Source organism: Ornithorhynchus anatinus, chromosome 3 (assembly GCF_004115215.2).
Source record: "Ornithorhynchus anatinus isolate Pmale09 chromosome 3, mOrnAna1.pri.v4, whole genome shotgun sequence".
In the NCBI taxonomy this organism is placed as follows: Eukaryota; Metazoa; Chordata; class Mammalia; order Monotremata; family Ornithorhynchidae; genus Ornithorhynchus; species Ornithorhynchus anatinus.
The window spans coordinates 117,846,833-117,866,265 of NC_041730.1; the positions used below are offsets into that span (position 1 = coordinate 117,846,833).

Here is a 19,433-nt window from a genome sequence, read left to right on the forward strand (position 1 = left end):
TTTTTTGTTAGGTGCTGATTCGGTTTAGAGCACTGAACTGAGCACTTGGGAGAGTAAAACAGAGCATGTAGATATGAACCCTGTCCCCTCAAAGAGCTTACAAGAGAAACCGGATTGCCTGGTGGACAGAGCAGAGGCCTGGGAGTCAGAAGGACCTCGGTTCTAATCTCGACTCCACTAGTTGTGTGCTGTGTGACTTTGGTCAAGTGATTTAAGTTCTCTGTGTCTCAGTTCCCTCATCTGTAAAATGGAGATTAAGACTATGAGCCCAACGTGGGACAGGGACTATGTTCAACCTGATTTGCTTAAAACCACCTCATTGTTTAGTGTGGTGCATGGCACATAGTAAGCACTCAAAAAATACCACAGTTCTTGTTATTCTTATCATTATTGTTGTTATTATTACAACCTACTAGAAGTAAAATGTGACACATCGTTTATACATGCCTGCTTCAGTATATTGGTATCTGAAGCCTGAAAAAACCAAAATCCCCAGCTGGGCACAGGTGACCTGGCAAAGTTCATCAGCAAGACCCAGGTTCTGCCCAGATCAAACGGCGGCATGAATGGAGAACCAATCTTCAGAGAATGAGTAGTGCTACAAATGTTGGCAAAACTTTGCCCTTCCAAATCCTGAACCCTAAGTGAGAATGAAAGTAGGTTTGCCACTTCACTTACCATAACTCATGTATGATACTGGAATGCTCATTTGGTAATGAGAATTAAGTTCTGATGGAGGTGAAAAGCCCTCTTCGCCCTGGCTCTTTCTCCCACATTGTCTATGCACTTGGATCTGGGACCTCTGGGCTCTTAGCATTTGCTCAACCCTCAACCCCACAGCATTTATGCACATATCTTCAAATTATATCAAGTATTTATATTCACTAATATGAAAGTATCCCCTGTTCTTTTGGGCAGGGAACATATTTTCCAACATGGTTAAAATGTGCTTGGAGGAGATGAGGAGGAGGCCGCTAAACCTCATTAGACATGTAAGAGTGAGGGTCACAGTCCTGGTCTCCTTGGCTAAACAATATTACCTTTCTGGTTTCATTAACTATGAGGGCAGAATTTGGAATTGATTTTGGCAGCAGCGGCATGGGAGAGAGTCAAGGGAGGAGACTCAAGTTTACTGCTTGGAAGGAGGCTGTGGTAAACTACTCCTGAATTTTTACCAAGAAAACTCTACGGATACACTAACGAAACAATTGCAGAGGTAGGTGGGATATCCCGGGAGAGATGTGTCCATGTTGTCGCCATGGGTCAGAGATGACTCGACAGCGTAAGACAAGACAAAGGCAAGAATGAACAGCATCTGGCTCTAATACCTTTGTGGTAAGTTTTGCAAGAGATGGAGGGTAGGAAAGGGGATTTGCCAGTTGGACCAAGTCCCAAACTTCTTGCTTTATGTCTTCCTAACTACAACATACAAACTCAACTGGGTTGAGGGAATATGCTCTCCAGAAATCAGTAGATTTCTCTCCGAGGTATCCCAGATGGGTTACCACTAAAGACACCCTGTTTGTGTGTAATATACAGAGAAGTAGTAATAAGTTTTATAAACCCTCATCACTTTAGCTACCTCTGTGCTGTGGGTGATTTTTAAATCTATTTTGCTACCCCAGAAATCTCACCTCACCTGCAATCTTGCATTTCCTCTTGCCTGCAGAACTCTACTCTATGGATGTCACCTCACATCGAAACCCAACCAATCCCTTAAGATCCATATATCGAAAACTGAACTTCTCATCTTCACATCAATCTATAGTATTTATTAAGCTCCTACTGTATGCAGCATACTGTATTAACCACTTGTAAGAGTACAGTAGAGTTAATAGGTATGATCTCTGTTCTTCATTTAGAAGGGGAGAGATACATAAATTAATTGAGGGCTTTCCTAAGCGCTTACTATGTACCAGGCACTGTAGTAACCACCCAGGGTGGATGCAAGCAAATCGAGTTGGTCACTGTCCCTTTCCCATGTGGGTCTCATGGTCTCAATCCCCATTTTACAGGTGAGGTAACTGAGGCACAGATAAGTGAAGCAACTTGCCCATGCTCACCCATCAGACAAGTGTTGTAACCAGAATTTAGAACCCATCACCTTCTGACTCCCAGGCCCATGCTCTATCCACTGCCCCATGTTGCTTCTCATCTTCTAGACTGTGAGCCCATTGTTGGGTAGGGATTGTCTCTGTTGCTGAACTGTACTTTCGAAGCACTTAGTACAGTGCTCTGCACACAGTAAGCGCTCAATAAATATGATTGAATGAATGAATGAATGAATGAATGAATGAATGAATGAATGTGAGGTGAGGTGAGTCCCCAATTGCTTGGAGGGCATGGAAGTGTTGAAGTGCTAGTTGGGGGAGAAAATATGAGGGAAAATTAGAAACTAATCAAGGAAGGATGATGAAATTAACTGGGATACGTACCTCCAAATCTTCTTCTCCACCAACACCACCATTCTCTCAGTCTCTGAGGGCTGCAAACCTGGCTTTAACTTTGACTCTCTCTCTCTCTTTTCAACTCTTTCATTATCCATTGCCAAATCCTCTTCTATTTTCCTCGACAGCACCTTCCAGATTCCTCGACAGCCAACAGGCCATCACTCCGGTCCGGGTACTTGTCACATCCTGGCTAGATTTCTCAATCACCCTCTTCATTGGTCACCTGCCTCCAGCCACTCCCTCCCCAGTTTATGGTTCAGTCTGCTGTTGGATCAACTTTCTAAAATTTTGAACTGCAGTTAGCTCTAATTCCTTTGTGGTAAATGTTTCTCCCACATTTTACTCCTTAGAACTCTTCAATGGTTTCCTATCTTTCTCTGTGTCAAAGAGAAACCCTTAATCATTGACTTCAAGTCCCTCCATCAGCTCATGCCCCATTACCTATCCACTCTCATCTTCTATACTAATGCTTCATGTTCTCATGGTTTTCATTCCCAACTTCCATCTCCCACCCTTCCGTCACCCTGGGACTCCCTCCCTTCAGCTCTCCCCATCTTGGAAGCACTTCAGAAATTTCACTTCCCCCAGAAGCTTTCACAATTGAATTTGTTCTCTGCAGATTGCATTTTCCAAATTATCATTTCAGAACTTTTTTATTCACAGTCTTCTTTTGTACTTTTGTTACATACTGATTTTACTTTTGTTACATACTGATTTACATACTTTACTGTTTTAGTACTTACTTCTCCATTCTGAAAATTGTTTTGTGCCTCTCTCTCCCATAAGATTGAAAAGTCTCTGTAGTCAGGGACCATTGCCTCCTACATGTACTGTACTTTTCCAAGCCCTTAGCACAGTGCCCTGCACAAAGTAGTTGCTCATTGATGATACCAACTGATTCATAACTGAAGCCAATTCTCTCAGTGTCAAGGGTTGCTTCTCAATAAAAATCTAAGTGAGCATGTTGGGAAGATGATTTCTCTTTCGGGCTAATATGTATCATTGGACCATAAACTGCCTAATCATCAGAGTTAAGTGAAAGTTTTCAGCTCTATGTTGTCAATGGAGTCTGTTGTTCGGGTTTAGGATTTGTCAAGTGTGAGTACAGTACTTCGTACATACTAAGCGTTTAATGAACACCATCACTATTGTTCATAACATCAGTCTTCTTCAGATTAACTGACAAACCACAGTGCTTTTTTGATTCTAGAGAAGAGGTTCATATCATTTACAGGTTTTCTTGGGTGTCCTTCCAGAACAAGGTCATCACTTACAGGAATTCCCTTCTAAGGGGATAACAATAAGTTTGAAGAAAACAATTGTCAAGTTGTACCAAGGAAATCCCACATACAACCAGAGATCTTTATTGGTAACATGGTGCTAAACACCACCAGATAATTTTGTTCCTAGGCAGCGGACTGCCTCAAAATGCAACCAAAATCATAGTAATATATGGCAGTATCCATAGTGAGCCTCACCTTACAAGTCACTACTCACTGTTGCCTAAAACCTTATATATATATATATATGTGTGTGTGTATATATGAAGTGATATCTATTGCATATATATATATATCTCACTTATTTTAACATTATTTCATTTATATCCATATCATTCCTATGAAGTAACGAGTACCCTAAAGTTTTACTACCCCATTTTACAAGAGGAAAAAATACTCGGGAGATAATGAATTTTTTTCTTTTTTTATGGTTCTTGTTAAGTGCTTATTAAGTGCCAAGCACTGTATTAAGCACTGTGGTAGATAGAAGATAATCAGGTTGGACACAGTCCCTGTGCCACTTGGGTCACTCAGTCTAAATTAAAGGGAAGGGTTTAATCCCAGTTTTAGAGATGAGGTAACTGAGGCACAGAGAAGTCAATCTTAAAATCAAATAGTAGACAAGTGGTAGAGCTAGGATTAAAGCCCAGGTCCTCTGACTCCCAGGCCCACACTCTTTCCACTCAACACATTGTTTTGCAATTGGTCAACAGATCACAAAAATCATGTAGGAGATCAGCGGAGGAACTGTCGGCCCCTATAGTGTTTTCTATCTCAGACTGCAATACAGCTCCCAGTGTTTACTCTGACCGTTGATATTGGCTTTAAAAATAACACATCCTGGAGAATGGCAGTCTGCACCTAAAAGCCTCTAAACAATGACTACTGACTCTGTGAAATGAGAAAAGGCTGTAATCGAATGAATCAACGATCATTTAATAAGAATTCTTTCAATTTGAACTTTGTATGCCAAGCTTCATACTATCTGAAAGGATTTTGTTTTATGAAGTGTTGATATTATTATTGGCATGATTAATGGTACTTGTGCAGGTCTCTCTAATTAACATTTACTTTTCCACACTTCACTCCTATTGTAAAAGGTCTACTTTGTTGCCCGATATATTTTAAGTGGGTTCTATGGCAGTATCAATATCTGACACTCAGTAGCTGCATAATTCAAATGGTAATTAAGAATAATCATCTTAATTCCATTATGAGAAGAGACTTCAGATTAAATAGCTCCATACTAGGAAAAAATATTGTTCTTTCATAGCATTCCATCCTTAGATCTCACACTTTCCGTGAAGAAGAATTCTGAATTCCAGAAATGAAATGAGGGAAGGACCATAGGAGCCTCTGTTTATTTTATATGATGTTTATATCTCAAGGTAAACCCCAAGAGAAGCAGTGTGGCTCAGTGGAAAGAGCCCGGGCTTGGGAGTCAGAGGTCATGGGTTCGAATCCCAGATCTGCCACTTGTCAGCTGTGTGACCTTGGGCAAGTCACTTCACTTCTCTGTGCCTCAATTCCCTCATCTGTAAAATGGGGATGAAGACTGTGAGCCCCACGTGGGACAACCTGATGACCCTGTATCTCCCCCAGCGCTTAGAACAGTGCTCTTCACATAGTAAGCACTTAACAAATACCAACATTATTATAATATGTGGATTATTAACAAAAAAAATGGAACTCTCCAAGGACACCCTCATGGACAGCCTAGAAGGTCAGTGAGACCACACTCTCTAAAATCACCAGTGACATCCTCCCGTCCAAATCTAACAAACTCTGCCTTGGCTCCTCTCCTTAAAGTCTTAGCTGCCTTTGTCACTGAGAACTGCTATTTTCCCCTGTATATACCCTCTAACCTTGATTTACCAACATTTCTCTCCTGGCTCTTATTTGACCTTTCTGGCTGCTTTTTCTCAGTCTCTTTTGCTGGTTTCTTTCCTATCAATCACTAGCTGTGGATGACCCTCAAACCTCAGTTCTGGGTCCCTGTCTCACTTTACACTCACTCCCATGGGGATCTCATCTATTCCCATAATGTCAGCCGCTTCTATGCAGCTGACTACCAAGTCTATTTCAGGATCCTTGATCTCTCTTTCCATCAGAAATCTCAGATTCCCCTTTATGCCGCAGGAACAGCTTCATATGGATGCCTGGCTGTTCAATATAAATTCAATATCTAAAACTGAATTCCTCATCTTCTTTCCTAAATCCTCTCCTCGATCTAACTTTCCCATCACGATTGACAGCGACACCATTTCTCCCTGTCGCACGAGCTCATAATATTGACATTATCCTTAACTCCTCCATTTCTTTCAACTCTCTTGTTCAGTGTGGTGCCAAATTCTGTCAATTCATCCTCCACAGTCTTTTCCAGAATCTTCCTCTCCCTCTCCAACAGGCATCACACAGGTCTGGAGACTCTTCATATCCTAACTAGACTATCGTTATCGGCCTCCTCCCTAATCTCCTCACGTCCACTCTCTCCAGTCCATAATGGTTTCTGCTTCATATATCCTTTTTCTACGTTCCTTTGGCAACTATCTCATAAATCTGCAAAATTCCTCAATGGGTTTTCATTTCTCACCCTATCAAGAAGAAATTCCTGATAACTGGCTTTATTTAAGGTGCTCAATAAGCTCTCTCTGCACTTCTTATCCTCATTCTTTTCCCACTACTACCCTGTTTGCAGTCTTCCCTTCTCTCAAGCTGTCCATGCACATGTCTCATTCTTGTCTCTGATCCCTCCCCACAACCTTCTTTTCACCTGAAACTCTTTCTCCCCCTTCAATTCCACCAAATCACAGCTCTCATTTTTAAAGCTCTTCTGAAATTCCACGTCCTTCGAGACACCTTCTCTGATTAATTTCTCTTCTACTCAGGTCATATCATCTCAACTACCAATTAATGACAATCAAAGAGTGCTTACTAAATGCAGTCCACTGTACTACTAAATGCTTGGGAGAATAGAATAGGTAGAAAAAATCCCTGCTCACAAGGAACTTACATACTAAAGGAGACAGATATTTAAATAAATAGTTGGAGAGGTACAGAAGTGCTGTAGAGATGGGGGTGGGATAAATGCTCATGGGATGCAGACCCAAATGTATAGGCGACCCAGAAGGGATGGTGAATAGAGGACATGAGGACTAAGGACTTCTGTACCCACAACTATCTTTAGCATTTTAGTACAGAGCAATTTTCAAACTTTACTAGTTAAGCATTTACTCTTCCACATATCCACTTTTTCCATTTTCTTCTTCTTCCTCATTTCTCAGCCCAGCTAGATTCTTTGAGGGTGGGATCACGTCTTCTAATCTATTAGACTTTCCCAAGTATTTAACACAGTGATCTGGACACAATAGGTGCTCAATAAATACTATTAACTGACAGAGTGGGCACCAATGTCTTCTGTACCTCTGACTCCCCACAAATGTACTGCATTTCTTAGGGACTGTGAAGAACAGAAAATATATTAAGAGTGCTGAAATGTCTTTTTATTTCTTCACTCTACTGTCTGGATCATTTTTCTAAAAAAACTTCAGCCCATATTTCTCAATTCCTCAAAAACCTACAGTGTTTTCCCATCCACCTCTCCATCAAATAGAAACTCCTCACCAAAGGCTTTTAGACACTCGATCAGCTATTTCCTTCCTACCTTGTCTCTCTTATCTCCTACTACAACCCAACCCGTGCATTCCACCTCTCTATTCATCCACCCTACCAGTCCCATAGCACTTAGTACATATCTGTAATTTATTGATTTATCTTAATGTCTGTCTCCTGCTCTAGGCCTTAAGCTCGTTGTGGGCAGGTAAAGTGTCTGTTATAATGTTACATTGCACACTCCCAAGCTCTTAGCCCAATGCTTTGTACACAGTGAGTGGTCAATAAATACAACTGACTGACTAATGCCAACCTAATCTCTATACCTCGATCCAAACACACTGACCCTTCTGGCCTGGAAATTCCTCCTCATTTATATCCAACAGGCCACCACTCTCCCTACCTTCAAGGCTCTGCTAGCATCGAATCTTCTCCAAGAGGCCTTCCTTGACTAATCCCTCATTTCCCCTACCCACCTTCCCCTCTGAGTTTCCTATGCACTTGGACTTGTACCCATTAAGCCCTTGATATTCACTATGCCCTTGGCCTCCCAGCATATATTATAATTAGAATTAGAATAATGGTGTTTGATAAGCACTTACTATGTGCCATGCACTGTACTAATGGGATGGATACAAGCAAATCGGGTTGGACACAGTTCCTTGTCCCACGTGGGGCTCACAATCTCAACCCCATTTTTACAGATGAAGTAACTGAGGCCCAGAGAAGTGAAGTGATTTGCCCAAGGTCACAAAGCAGACAAGCAGAGGAGTTGGAATTAGAACACATGACGTTTTGCCTCTCAGGTCCATGCTCCATCCACTATACCAGTCTGCTTCTCATACATGCATAACCTTACACTCTGCCTTTTCACCTATAATTTACTTCATTGACGGTCTCCCTTCCTAGAGTGTAAGCTCCTGTGGGCAGGACTTGTGTCTACCAATTTTATTGCATTATAGTTTTCCAAGCACTTAATGCAGAGCTCTACACACAATAAGCACTCAAAAAATACCACGATTGATTGATTGCTCTTCTTGCCATCTGTCACAGAGTGAAAGCTCTGACTTACTGCCCAGGAAGCACTGAGGTCCTGAGTAAGATAAACAAAATTAGCCCATAGTATGTACGGGACTCTGGACTGTGGATTGTGAGATATAATTTCTGACCTAACACTACCAACCTAGAGCAGAACTGTAGCAGGATATCCAACTTCTCATCCTTCAGAGCTTTTCTGGGGGCAGGAGTAGTGCTAGGAAAATACTTTAGTAAAAAATCCATCTCTTCTGCATTCATAAATCTCCTCAAACAAGGATTGTGAGATCACTCCTTCTTCATTGGCAGCTATTTATAATTGCTCTGGAAACACCAGCTGGGTTTCCATTATGTTGTGATTATTCCATTCATCTAAAACACGATAGTTCAAAACTAGATGGAAGCAGCTCATGTATTTCCCTTTCTAGACTGTAAGCACCCTGTGGGCAGGGAACATGTCTACCAACTCTATTACATTCTACTCTTCCAAGTAGGATGCTCAATAAATATGATTGATTGTTCAATTGATTGATTGATTGACCCATCTACATCCACTCCCTTAGAGAACTCACACCCTCTAGACTGCAAGCTCACTGTGGGCAGGGAATGTGTTTATTATTTCATTATATCGTACTCTCCCAAGTGCTTAGTACAGTGTTCTGCACACAGTAAATGCTCAATAAATATGATTGACTGATTGACCATGGATAGCTGATACTGCGAGGTTCCAGGACTTAATGAATATCTGGAAGATGCCTTGTAGGAGAGGGGCAATCCCTGGTGGGGAGACCAAATGCAGCCCTCACAATGTTTACCAACAGAGTTTACAGTCTGGTGCTTTTCAACAGAGGCACCCACAACGAGATCACTACTAGTCCAATCTAATGCCTACCCCCAAAGGATACCACAAATGTTTGAAGGTCTCCAGCTTTAGAGGAGTGGAGGCCTGGACCAAAGTAAAACTCTATCAGGCCAATAGCATTCAAACCTGCCCTCTCCTGCCTTCTAAATGAATTTCCAGCCATCTTTGGCTGTACAGTATACCAGAAACTGCGATGATAATAGTATTAATTTGAAAGGAAACTCATTCATTTCTTAAGCTACAGACTGAAAAGCATTACAAAGTGGCCAGTCTTTATTTCTCTGATTATTAGTGAATTCAGTTGTTTGGTGCTAAACTGAACCAGTCGAGGAGAGAAAGAGTAGGATTTTGGGGTGGGAGGTGGAGGTCCCACAATTCCCACTGGTGGACCACCCTAGGGTGTCCAGTGCCTGCCTGGGTGAGCCTGGAGACCATTCCTAGGCTGGTGACTGCAGACTCTTCACTTGGTTCTCAATCTGTGGGCTAGGTGCTGTGCGGAGCAGCTACAAGCCGCAGTCCTTGAGCTTAATGTTGGAGGGAATCTGGCCTCGCAGGTCTTTCCAAGCCACATTTTTAGACATCTGCATCTCCAGAAAGCAATATCTCATTTACTCCCTTCAGAATCTAAGCATGTTATTTGGATCAAGCCATCAAGCCTTCTTTGAGAGCAACCTTATCCTTTCCTCCAGGCTGTACTGTCCCCTTCCCCCCCCCCCCCGGAACAAAGTTGAGATTAAAGGACCAGGAACTGAAAAGGACCCCAGGTCCCCAGATTCCTTGAAAACACCTGAGATGCAGCCTGCCCCAGCACATTCCAGAACCTGGATAGTAAAATCTTGATAGTTCCACTTTGGGAAGCAACTCCAAATCCATAGGCTCTGAAATAACGTATTATCTGTGCACACTTCTCCCAACACACTTTCTCTCTCGTTTCCTTCGAGGTGTCAGAGTGAGGCAAGTTTTCTTCTTCCTTTTGTTCTGTGCAATTACAAGATACTCAGGAGAAACCCAGGCCTTCACTCAAGGGAGAGTTGAAGTTTGAAGAAGTGGGGAAAAAAACCACATTTCTTAGTAATCCCCCTTAATATTGAAATCAGAATGGAACTCCTTTCCACTCTCTTCTGCACACTAGACATTTTGAATTTAGACTAAAAACCTACCAAGCAATGCTATTTTAACAAATACGTATGTGTTTAACAATCTTCCTCAATCACTGGTGCTGTGTATAATGATCTACTTAGCAATACTTAAGTGCTGTAATCTCTTTATTTAGGAAAAAAAATCACAAAATGCTATTACACTATAGATTTATTTGCTTTCCCAATAGACTACCACTAAATCCTCCTTAATATGAGTTAAAATCTGTAGGCTTGACACATGGTTTTCTCATCAACTGCTGGAAAAGCACTGCGTTCTCTCTAAAGTGTCAATGCAACCATAACAAGTACAGAAGTCCGAAGAGCAAAGTTTACTATTCTGAAGCAGGTTATAGCATTCATTCATTCACTCATTCAATCATTCAATCATATTTACTGTGTGCAGAGCACTGTACTAAGCGCTTGGAAAGTACAATTCAGCAATGGAGACAATCCTTGCCCGCAACAGACTTAAAGTCTAGAAGGGGGGTGACAGACATCAAAACAAGTTAACAGGCATCAATAGCATCAATATAAATAGAATTATAGTTCTATACACATCAAAACAAGTACACAGGCATTAATATAAATAGAATTATAGATATGTACATATATACACAAGTGCTCTGGAGTGGGAGGGTAGAGCAAAGGGAATGAGTCGGGGCGCTGGGGAGGGGAGGGGAGCTGAGGAAAAGAGGGGGATTAGTCTGGGAGCAATAAAAAGCTTTAGGTCATACCTCTGTGATTGGTGAGATCCCTAGATCCTGAAGGCAGGGGTGAATACTGTGATTCTGGAGATTTGGACACCACATCACTGGAAGCCTACATTTTGAAACAAAGATTAACATTATCCAGGATTGACTAAATGGTACAGACCTGAAAACAGAAATGTTTAGGAGCTGATACATGATATATGGACAATTACATGCAAAGTTTGTGAATAGTCTGTGGCAAAATAGAGAAACCATCTTGCTCATGTTTCTTTGCATCTCTAAAAGATTTGTCTAACACACTTTTAACTCACATATCATAGAGCTTACTTAGAAGCAGCGTGGCTCAGTGGAAAGAGCATGGGCTTTGGAGTCAGGGCTCATGAGTTCGAATCCCAGCTCTGTCACTTGTCGGCTGTGTGACTGTGGGCAAGTCACTTAACTTCTCTGTGCCTCAGTTCCCTCATCTGTAAAATGGGGATTAAGACTGTGAGCCCCACGTGGGACAACCTGATTCCCCTATGTCTACCCCAGCGCTTAGAACAGTGCTCTGCACATAGTAAGCGCTTAACAAATACCAACATTATTATTATTATTATTATTTATTGCATCATGGAATCTTCAGAACCATCCACATGGCTTCAATATGATCATATGCCAAAAAAGAGCTATCAACTCACGAAACATAGAAACACATTAAAAAGTAGATGCTGTAGTAATTGCATTTTTCCTTTTTCAAGACAAGATATACAATATTAAATATGCCAACCTCCTAAATGCAGTCTTCTTCCTTCAAGAGATTACGTGAACTATGAAAATGAAAATAAATAGGAAACTAACCCAGAAAAAATTTACATTAAATTTCTGACATTTGAGACATTTGATGTAACTGTAACTAAACACTTTCACAGAATTTAGAGAACCTAAACAGACTCAAGCTTTTCCTCCAAGGTAATAAAAGGAATCCCAGTTATTATTTTGCTTGAGATGCAAAGGAAACAAAGTCAAATCCAAGGGTCTTTAGCCATAAAGAAAGAGCAGGATCCCCAGAGAACAAGTAATTAAAACCTACACCAGTTTCAGCAACTAAGGCATCTCCTCATTTAGCAAGTGCTTAGTCCAGTGATCTGCACACAGTGATCACTCAATAAATACCACTGATGATTTTATTTAGGTTTTGGAGCATCCACACTACAGATTTGTAATGAGACTGAAGGACAAACACTCAGTTGGTTAGCACTGAGTGACCCTTTTCCATCTTCTCATGCATCTCTGAACTTGGCTCTTTCATTCATTCAATGGTATTTATTGAGCGCTTACTATGTGCAGAGCACTGTACTAAGCGCTTGGAATGTACAAATCGGTAACAGAGACAGGTCCTGCCCTTTGACGGGCTTACAGTCTAATCAGGGGAGACAGGCAGACAAGAACAGTGGCAATAAATGCAATCCAGGGGAAGAACATCTCATTAAAACTATAGCAAATAAATAGAATCGGGGTGATGTACATCTCATTAACAAAATAAATAGGGCTCTTGACTCTCCTATCTTTTGTGTCATTCAACTACTCAACTCATGTCCTAATCCCAACTTCAGAGGTAAGTCATCCACTTTCACCATCATTCCTAGTCTTCCCCTTGCCTTTAAATTTATTCTTTCAAACCACTTCCCCCCTTGCCATTCTTCTTCTTTTCTTATTTCCATGCCTAGCCTACGAAGGACAGCCTCCCTTCCAGATTTTCAACCCATGAAATGCATACGATTCTTGTTACCAAAACAGAGTGTCAGTACTGTTCAATGAACTGGAGAGGGTGATTTGTAGCAATATTCCTTGCCACAGTCCTCACTTGATGGAGAATGCTGCTGCAAAAGGGGAAAATGACTACCATGATTTGGTAAAGGCACATTCTAAACCTTGAGAATCACAGTTGAGTTCTGATTTTACTTTCTCTTCTCGTGCATAAAGCTCTCTCAGGCTGGCTGATTCTGTAACTTGCTTGCTTCATTTCTCTACAGGATTACAGTTTGAAAAAACAGCTTTCCTTAGGGGAAATAACATGGGTCTGGGAGTAAGAGGACATGGATTCTAATCCTGTCTCTGCTACCTGCCTGTTGGGTGATCTTTGGCAAATCACATGAGTTCTGTGTGCCTCTGCTTCATCATCTGTAAAATGGGGATAAAAAACCAGTTCTCCCTCCTACTTAGACTGTGAGACAGAAACTGTGTCCGATTTGATTACCTGGTATCTACCCCGGTGCTTCGCGTAATCCTTGGCACAGAGTAAATGCTTAACAAATACCACAATTATTATTGCTAAACCTACTCCCTCAAGGTTTGAGCACAGTGACGATGACCTAAAATGGTTCTGCTCTAGGCATATCTTAATTCCTTGCAGGGAATAGATATTCTCAGCCTAACCCACCCAGCCCAAGCCCTTCGCTGCTCTCTCACCTACAAGGCTTTTCCCACGATGGGTTGATGCTCTCTGCTTCCCCTCCCGCTCCCCCATCCCTCACCATCACTGCCCTCTCTCCCCATTCCCAGTAAGGTATAATAAATTATTGACACCTTTATCATTAACCAAGGTAGTTATAATATAATGTAACTGGCAAGTTTTATAATACAGGAAGAGGTACGATTCACTGGCAACCTTTTTGGAAATGATTCAATGCATTTCAAGCAAATTAGACCCACGGAGGATGAACATTTCATTTACCTCTTGAAAAAAAAAATCTTAAAAAAATGACCTTCCCCAACTGAATGCATTAACTCAAATACTCTTGTCACTGGGTGTAACAGATAGAACCATTTAATCCAGTATACACTTTCTGAGAATCAGCAAGGCAATGGAAGAGCAAAATGGAAACCCTAGAAATGAGATGGGGAAGCTGCAAAATTGCTGAATGACAAAATACAAGAAACTATACGGGTATCCTCACTGTAAAGCGATCCACTGCAAAACAACAGCTCCTCAATATCTACACACTGTTCAATTCAAGCTGCATCCTCTGGTCAATGCAAATACATCAAAAAAGACCCTCCCTATATTCAAAACCTTCGGAAATCAACTCCTCCAGGAGGCATTCCTCAACTAATTGCTTCCTCAGGGAAGCAGCATGGCCTAGTGGATAGAGCAGAGGCCAGGAAGTCAGAAGGACCTGGGTTCCAATCGTGGCTCTTCCACTTGCCTATGTGACCTTGGGCGAGTCACTTAACTTCTTGGGCCTCAGTTACCTCATCTGTAAAATGGGGATTGAGACTGGGAGACCTGTGCGGGATGGAGACTGTATCCATCCCAGTTAACTTGTATCTACCCCAGTGCTTAGTACAACACCTAATTCAGTTGTACTCTCCCAAGTACATAGTACAGTACTCTGCACAGAATAACTGCTCCATAAATACCACTGATGGATAGATTGATTGATTGGAGTGTATACTGTGATAGGGAGGGAGAAAGCACTACAGACAAGAGGATGGAGGTGAAGAGGGTTGAGAGGTAGTTCAGAGGTGGAAGAGGGAAATTGTGGACAATTGAGGCGCAAGGACATGGACAACAAAGACAAGAAAACAGGATGAAAGAAAAGACCATTGCCGCTAACCTCCTCACTGTGCCTCATTCTCACCTATCCAGCCATCGACCCCTGGCCCACGTCCTACCTCTGACTTCGAATGCCCTCCCGCCTCACATCCACCAAATTAACTCTCTTCCCTTCTTCAACGCCCTAGTGAGAGCTCACCTCCTCCAGGAGGCCTTCCCAGACTGGGTCTCCCCTTTTCTTCTGCTCCTCCTCCCCTCACCATCGCCCCTACTCCCTCCCTCTGCTCTACTCCCTTCCCCTCCCCACAGCACTTGTGTATATTTGTACATATCTATTACTCTATTTTATTAATGATGTGTATATATCTATAATTATATTCATTTATCTATTTTGATGTTATTGATGTCTAGTTGTTTTGTTTTGTTGTCTGTCTCCCCCTTCAAGACTGTGAGCCCGTTGTTGGGCAGGGATTTTCTCTATCTGTTGCCGAATTGTACTTTCCAAGCTCTTAGTACAGTGCTCTGCACATAGTAAGTGCTCAATAAATACAATTGAATGAAGGAATGAATTTTGTGCCAAGCACTCTACTAAGTGATGCAGTAGATAGAAGATAATCAAGGCACAATCCTCATTCCACATGGGTCTCACAGTCTAAGTATAAGGGAGAGCCAGTACTAGAAATTCAGTTTTACTGAGGGACAGTGAAGTTAAAGGACTTACCCAAAGTCACACAACAGGTAGTGGCAGAACCAGGATTGGAAACTAGGTACTCTGACTCCCAGACCAGGGCTCCTACCACTATGCCTCGCTGCTTCATAAATTCTGTGCATGACGTGAAATACAACTAACAAAAAGATGGTTAGGGGGATTTATTTGGTTTATTCCTTATGTTTTTTTACACTACTATTCATAGTTATACAATTAAGTAGGAATTTCCCACAAAATGCTATTTGAACGCAATCTATCATTTCTCCTCAATAACTTAGGAATAACTTCTCTGCTCCCCTGCCACTTCCCCTCAACTAAGTCCCCTTTCCCCCCTTTCCCTCTGCTCCTTCCCCTCTCCCTTCCCCTCCCCTCAGCACTGTGCTGATTTGCTCATTTGTATTTATTTTTATTATCTTATTTATTTTGTTAATGAGGTGTACATCCCCTTGATTCTATTTATTGCTATTGTTTTTGTCTGTCTCTTCCGATTAGACTGCAAGCCTGTCAATGGGCAGGGATTGTCTCTATCTGTTGCCGAATTGTACATTCCAAGCGCTTGGTACGGTGCTCTGCACATAGTAAGCGCTCAATAAATATGAATGAATGAATGAATGAATGAATGAATGAATGAATTCACCAAGTTTGAGGATGCTTCGAGCTCGGGACTAATAATTTGTCAATCAATCCAATCGGTGCTATTTATTGAGTGCTTCCTCTGTACCAAGAGCCTGGAAGAGTACAGCACAACAGAATTAGCAGACACGTTCACTGCCCATCACGAGCTTACAGTATAGAGGACTGACAAGGATCTATTGATCAGCTAATGACCACTTCCCCTGACACACTGTGGTAGTGGGAAGCAACAGAGAGTCGGTGTATGACGGTGGGGCAAGTGAGGAGACAAGAGCTCCCAAACTCCTAGCCATTCACCCCGGGACCCTGTTGGGTACTTCAGACTACCAGACAGCCGGATATGTCACAGAGGATTTCAATCTCATAGGGTGAAATAGGTTTCATCCAGGATCCCATCAGTGAAAGCAAGTCTGCCTTCTGAAACCCTGAATAACTACACACACAAGTTGTAAGCACCATCTAGCCCCAATTACAGATTCACCCCTAAAATGAGAGAATCTGTTGTTTTTTTATAAATATATGCTGAAATGTTGCTTATATGAAGTTGGTATTTCCCCTGATGGATTTGTAGGCTGTTTCGGGATTTTCCCTGATGGATTTGTGGGTGATTTTGATATTTCCCCCGACAGATTTGTGGGTGATTTTGGTCTTTCACGTGACAAATATAAAGTGACAGCATAATAAGGAGAACATATCAAGTCAGCCTTAAAGTTAGATGGAACTGAATTGGTTTGGGATCTCTATTCCATTCCCTCTCTCTTCTCTTTCCTTTGCTTGGGATTTGGATCTCTTCTAGAAATTGAAGTTTTGTGTGTTTTTTTTTCTTCCCGCACCAAGTGGGCTATCTATGTCAAGTCAATCATCCCACCGCCAGAGCCATAGAATAGCTTCTAAAAATTCCACAGCAATGCAAAACAAATATTAGTCACTGACAGCCTGGGTCATAATGGAAACATGGAGGAAACATCATCTTTCAATTCTGACAGTTTATCCATCATGGCTCAGATTCCATGACACCGTCACACAGAATGCAGTGAGAACAAATGTCCTTGTGCTTCCCGTTAACAGCAAAATCTCAAACTGGGCAATGCGAGGGAGGATTTTTTTTTTCCTCCAAGTGACTTGGCATGCAATTTTGATGTGAGCAGAAGACGTGGCAGAATGACAAATGTTAATACTTTCAGTCAAAAGACAGGGGGAAAAGTAAAAACTGAGTAATCCAGGAACCATCTATACCTCAAGCAAGTCCCCAAAAAACACTAGTTTATCATTCCAGATTGGTGATCTGGAATCCTGGTCAGAAGACGGGATTCTTAACTACTCTGTGCAACACTGGTAACCTGTTATGTTTAAGGAATCCAACAGGTGGCAGGGTATAACTACATTCAGTAATTTACTTTGCCTATTTTTCCTGGTCCCTATGGAGTGGACATTGTTGTCTTACTAATTATTTGCAGTTATTTGTTTATTTGTGTTTTTGTTTTACCTTATTATTTGTATGGGAAAACTTACAGCACAAATTGAGAAAGTGACTTCAATTAGAAATAAATACAAGATATTTGCATGGGCCCTGAACTTAAAAAGCATAATCGGGAAACCTGGTCACCTCAGTATGAAATAATTGTGTAAAGAATTAAAATCTGCTTTTGCAATGTTAATCCTGTTAGTAGATGAGAATAAAATCAGCACTGTATTAAAAAGAAAAACATGATTTGTATATTCAAAATATTTTACATTCTAAATTTGCATTCTTTAGAGAATTTGCTCAGCGTTGCGATAAATGAGCACTTTTAAAGGGATATTCATGGCATTTAAAAAAAAAAAACTTTCCAAGAAGAAATAAAAACTCTGTCAAAATGTAAAAAAGGCCACTTTAGGACGGTAAGTCTAGCCTTGACCTTCTCATATTTCTAATTCAATTCTGACAAATCAAAACCATTGGGATTTTAATTTAAATTTGTTCATTGTAAAGAAAACTTCAACCATTTGTTGTTTATTTACCTCAACCATTAGTAAACATATAGAGAAAACATAAAAGTGATAACAAGTATAAAGTATGACTCTGTAAACCACTTGGACACAGTAACAGGCAATTTTGCACTGGAGTAGAACTTGTATTTCATGTGGCAGAAAGCATATTGTATACACATTTTCCAGGCTCCAAGCTTTAGATAGCTGCATTTGAAGGAACATATAACTGATCCTTTCATTCTGAAGAACTGATATTTTCTTCAAATTATCTCAAACTCTGACAAAAACAAATACACTACTGATGGGAGTCATTCAACTCAGCCAACATTTTTGATGCTCTGGTTCATAAAGAGAACCAAAACTCCACAGATCCTACATGTCCAAATTAAATATCTCTGCATGTTCTTTTTTTAACACATGCCAAAATCACTAAACGTTCCCCCAGAGTTTATTTCACTATTACCCAAAAACATGACATTACTTCAGGCATTTTTTAGTTTAATGAATAGTATCAATGTCTTCCTTATAACCAAAGACGTGACTTTAAACTCAATATACGGCACCAGAATGAATGGTTTCAAATTATTTTTATATCAGAGGCTATTAATACAATATCCCAAATTATTGTGACAGCTGTAGGAGGAAAAGAGCAGCATTTCAAATAGGGTGGCTTAAAAAAACAGCTAATAAAATCATTATTTCTTAAAAAGTCAAAGGAAAATAGAAAGGCTACAGTATATGGAAATAATACTTGGAGTTTCACACAAGAGAACAATTTGCGCATGTAAACCATTTGAACTTTCAGTAATTATTGTTATAAAACAATTTTAAATGGGGGAAATGAAGATGAATATCATCGATTCAAAAATAATTCCCCCAAATCTGATATTTCTCATTTATTATGGCTTGATTGAGGGTAATTGATGTTCCTGGTGCCTCGCCAATTCCAACTTCTTGTGAATACCACCTAATGCACAGACATTATTTTTGGACTACTGAATGCCAGAACATAATGAGCTGGCATTCAGCTTTGGTGAATAAAACCCTAAATTTTCATCTAAAAGCAGTTTTGAGTTATTGCTGGAGATAAGGTATAACTATGCAAGGGAATTTTATCCATGTTTCTCCCATGAATCATAAATGAGGGAAAAAATTGCAGTCTAAATTGCACTTAAAAGGAATAAAGTCTTTTCATGTCATACATGATTTATCAAAATGATCTCATTTTAAGGGTACTGTGGTGTATCTTGATTAATAACATTAGTAAGCATGATGAATAGCCTCTTTAATGGTAACAGAGAATTTATTGGAAAAATCCCTACTTTTACCAAAAGGGTAAGAAGTAAAATATACAATGGAGAGTTAATGCAGTCCGGGCTTCAGTAAATGCCCTTTCTCTAACGTATTTTGGAATTACATTGGGAGCGATTGATATGAACTTGATTCTGCATGTTGGTGGTGAGCAAACAATTTACAGTCAGCATCAGTTTGGAAAAT

General features: G+C 40.7%; 1 protein-coding gene across 1 annotated transcript in view; it reads right to left on the reverse strand.

Moving 5' to 3' along the window:
• LRMDA (leucine rich melanocyte differentiation associated) overlaps positions 1 to 19,433 on the reverse strand; it is a 1,142,364-nt gene that overhangs the window by 184,218 nt on the left and 938,713 nt on the right. The window contains exon 6 of the mRNA XM_029061255.2: positions 11,113 to 11,197. Within this exon, the coding sequence (XP_028917088.1) occupies positions 11,113 to 11,197 (85 nt within the window). The remainder of the gene's footprint in view (positions 1 to 11,112; positions 11,198 to 19,433) is intronic.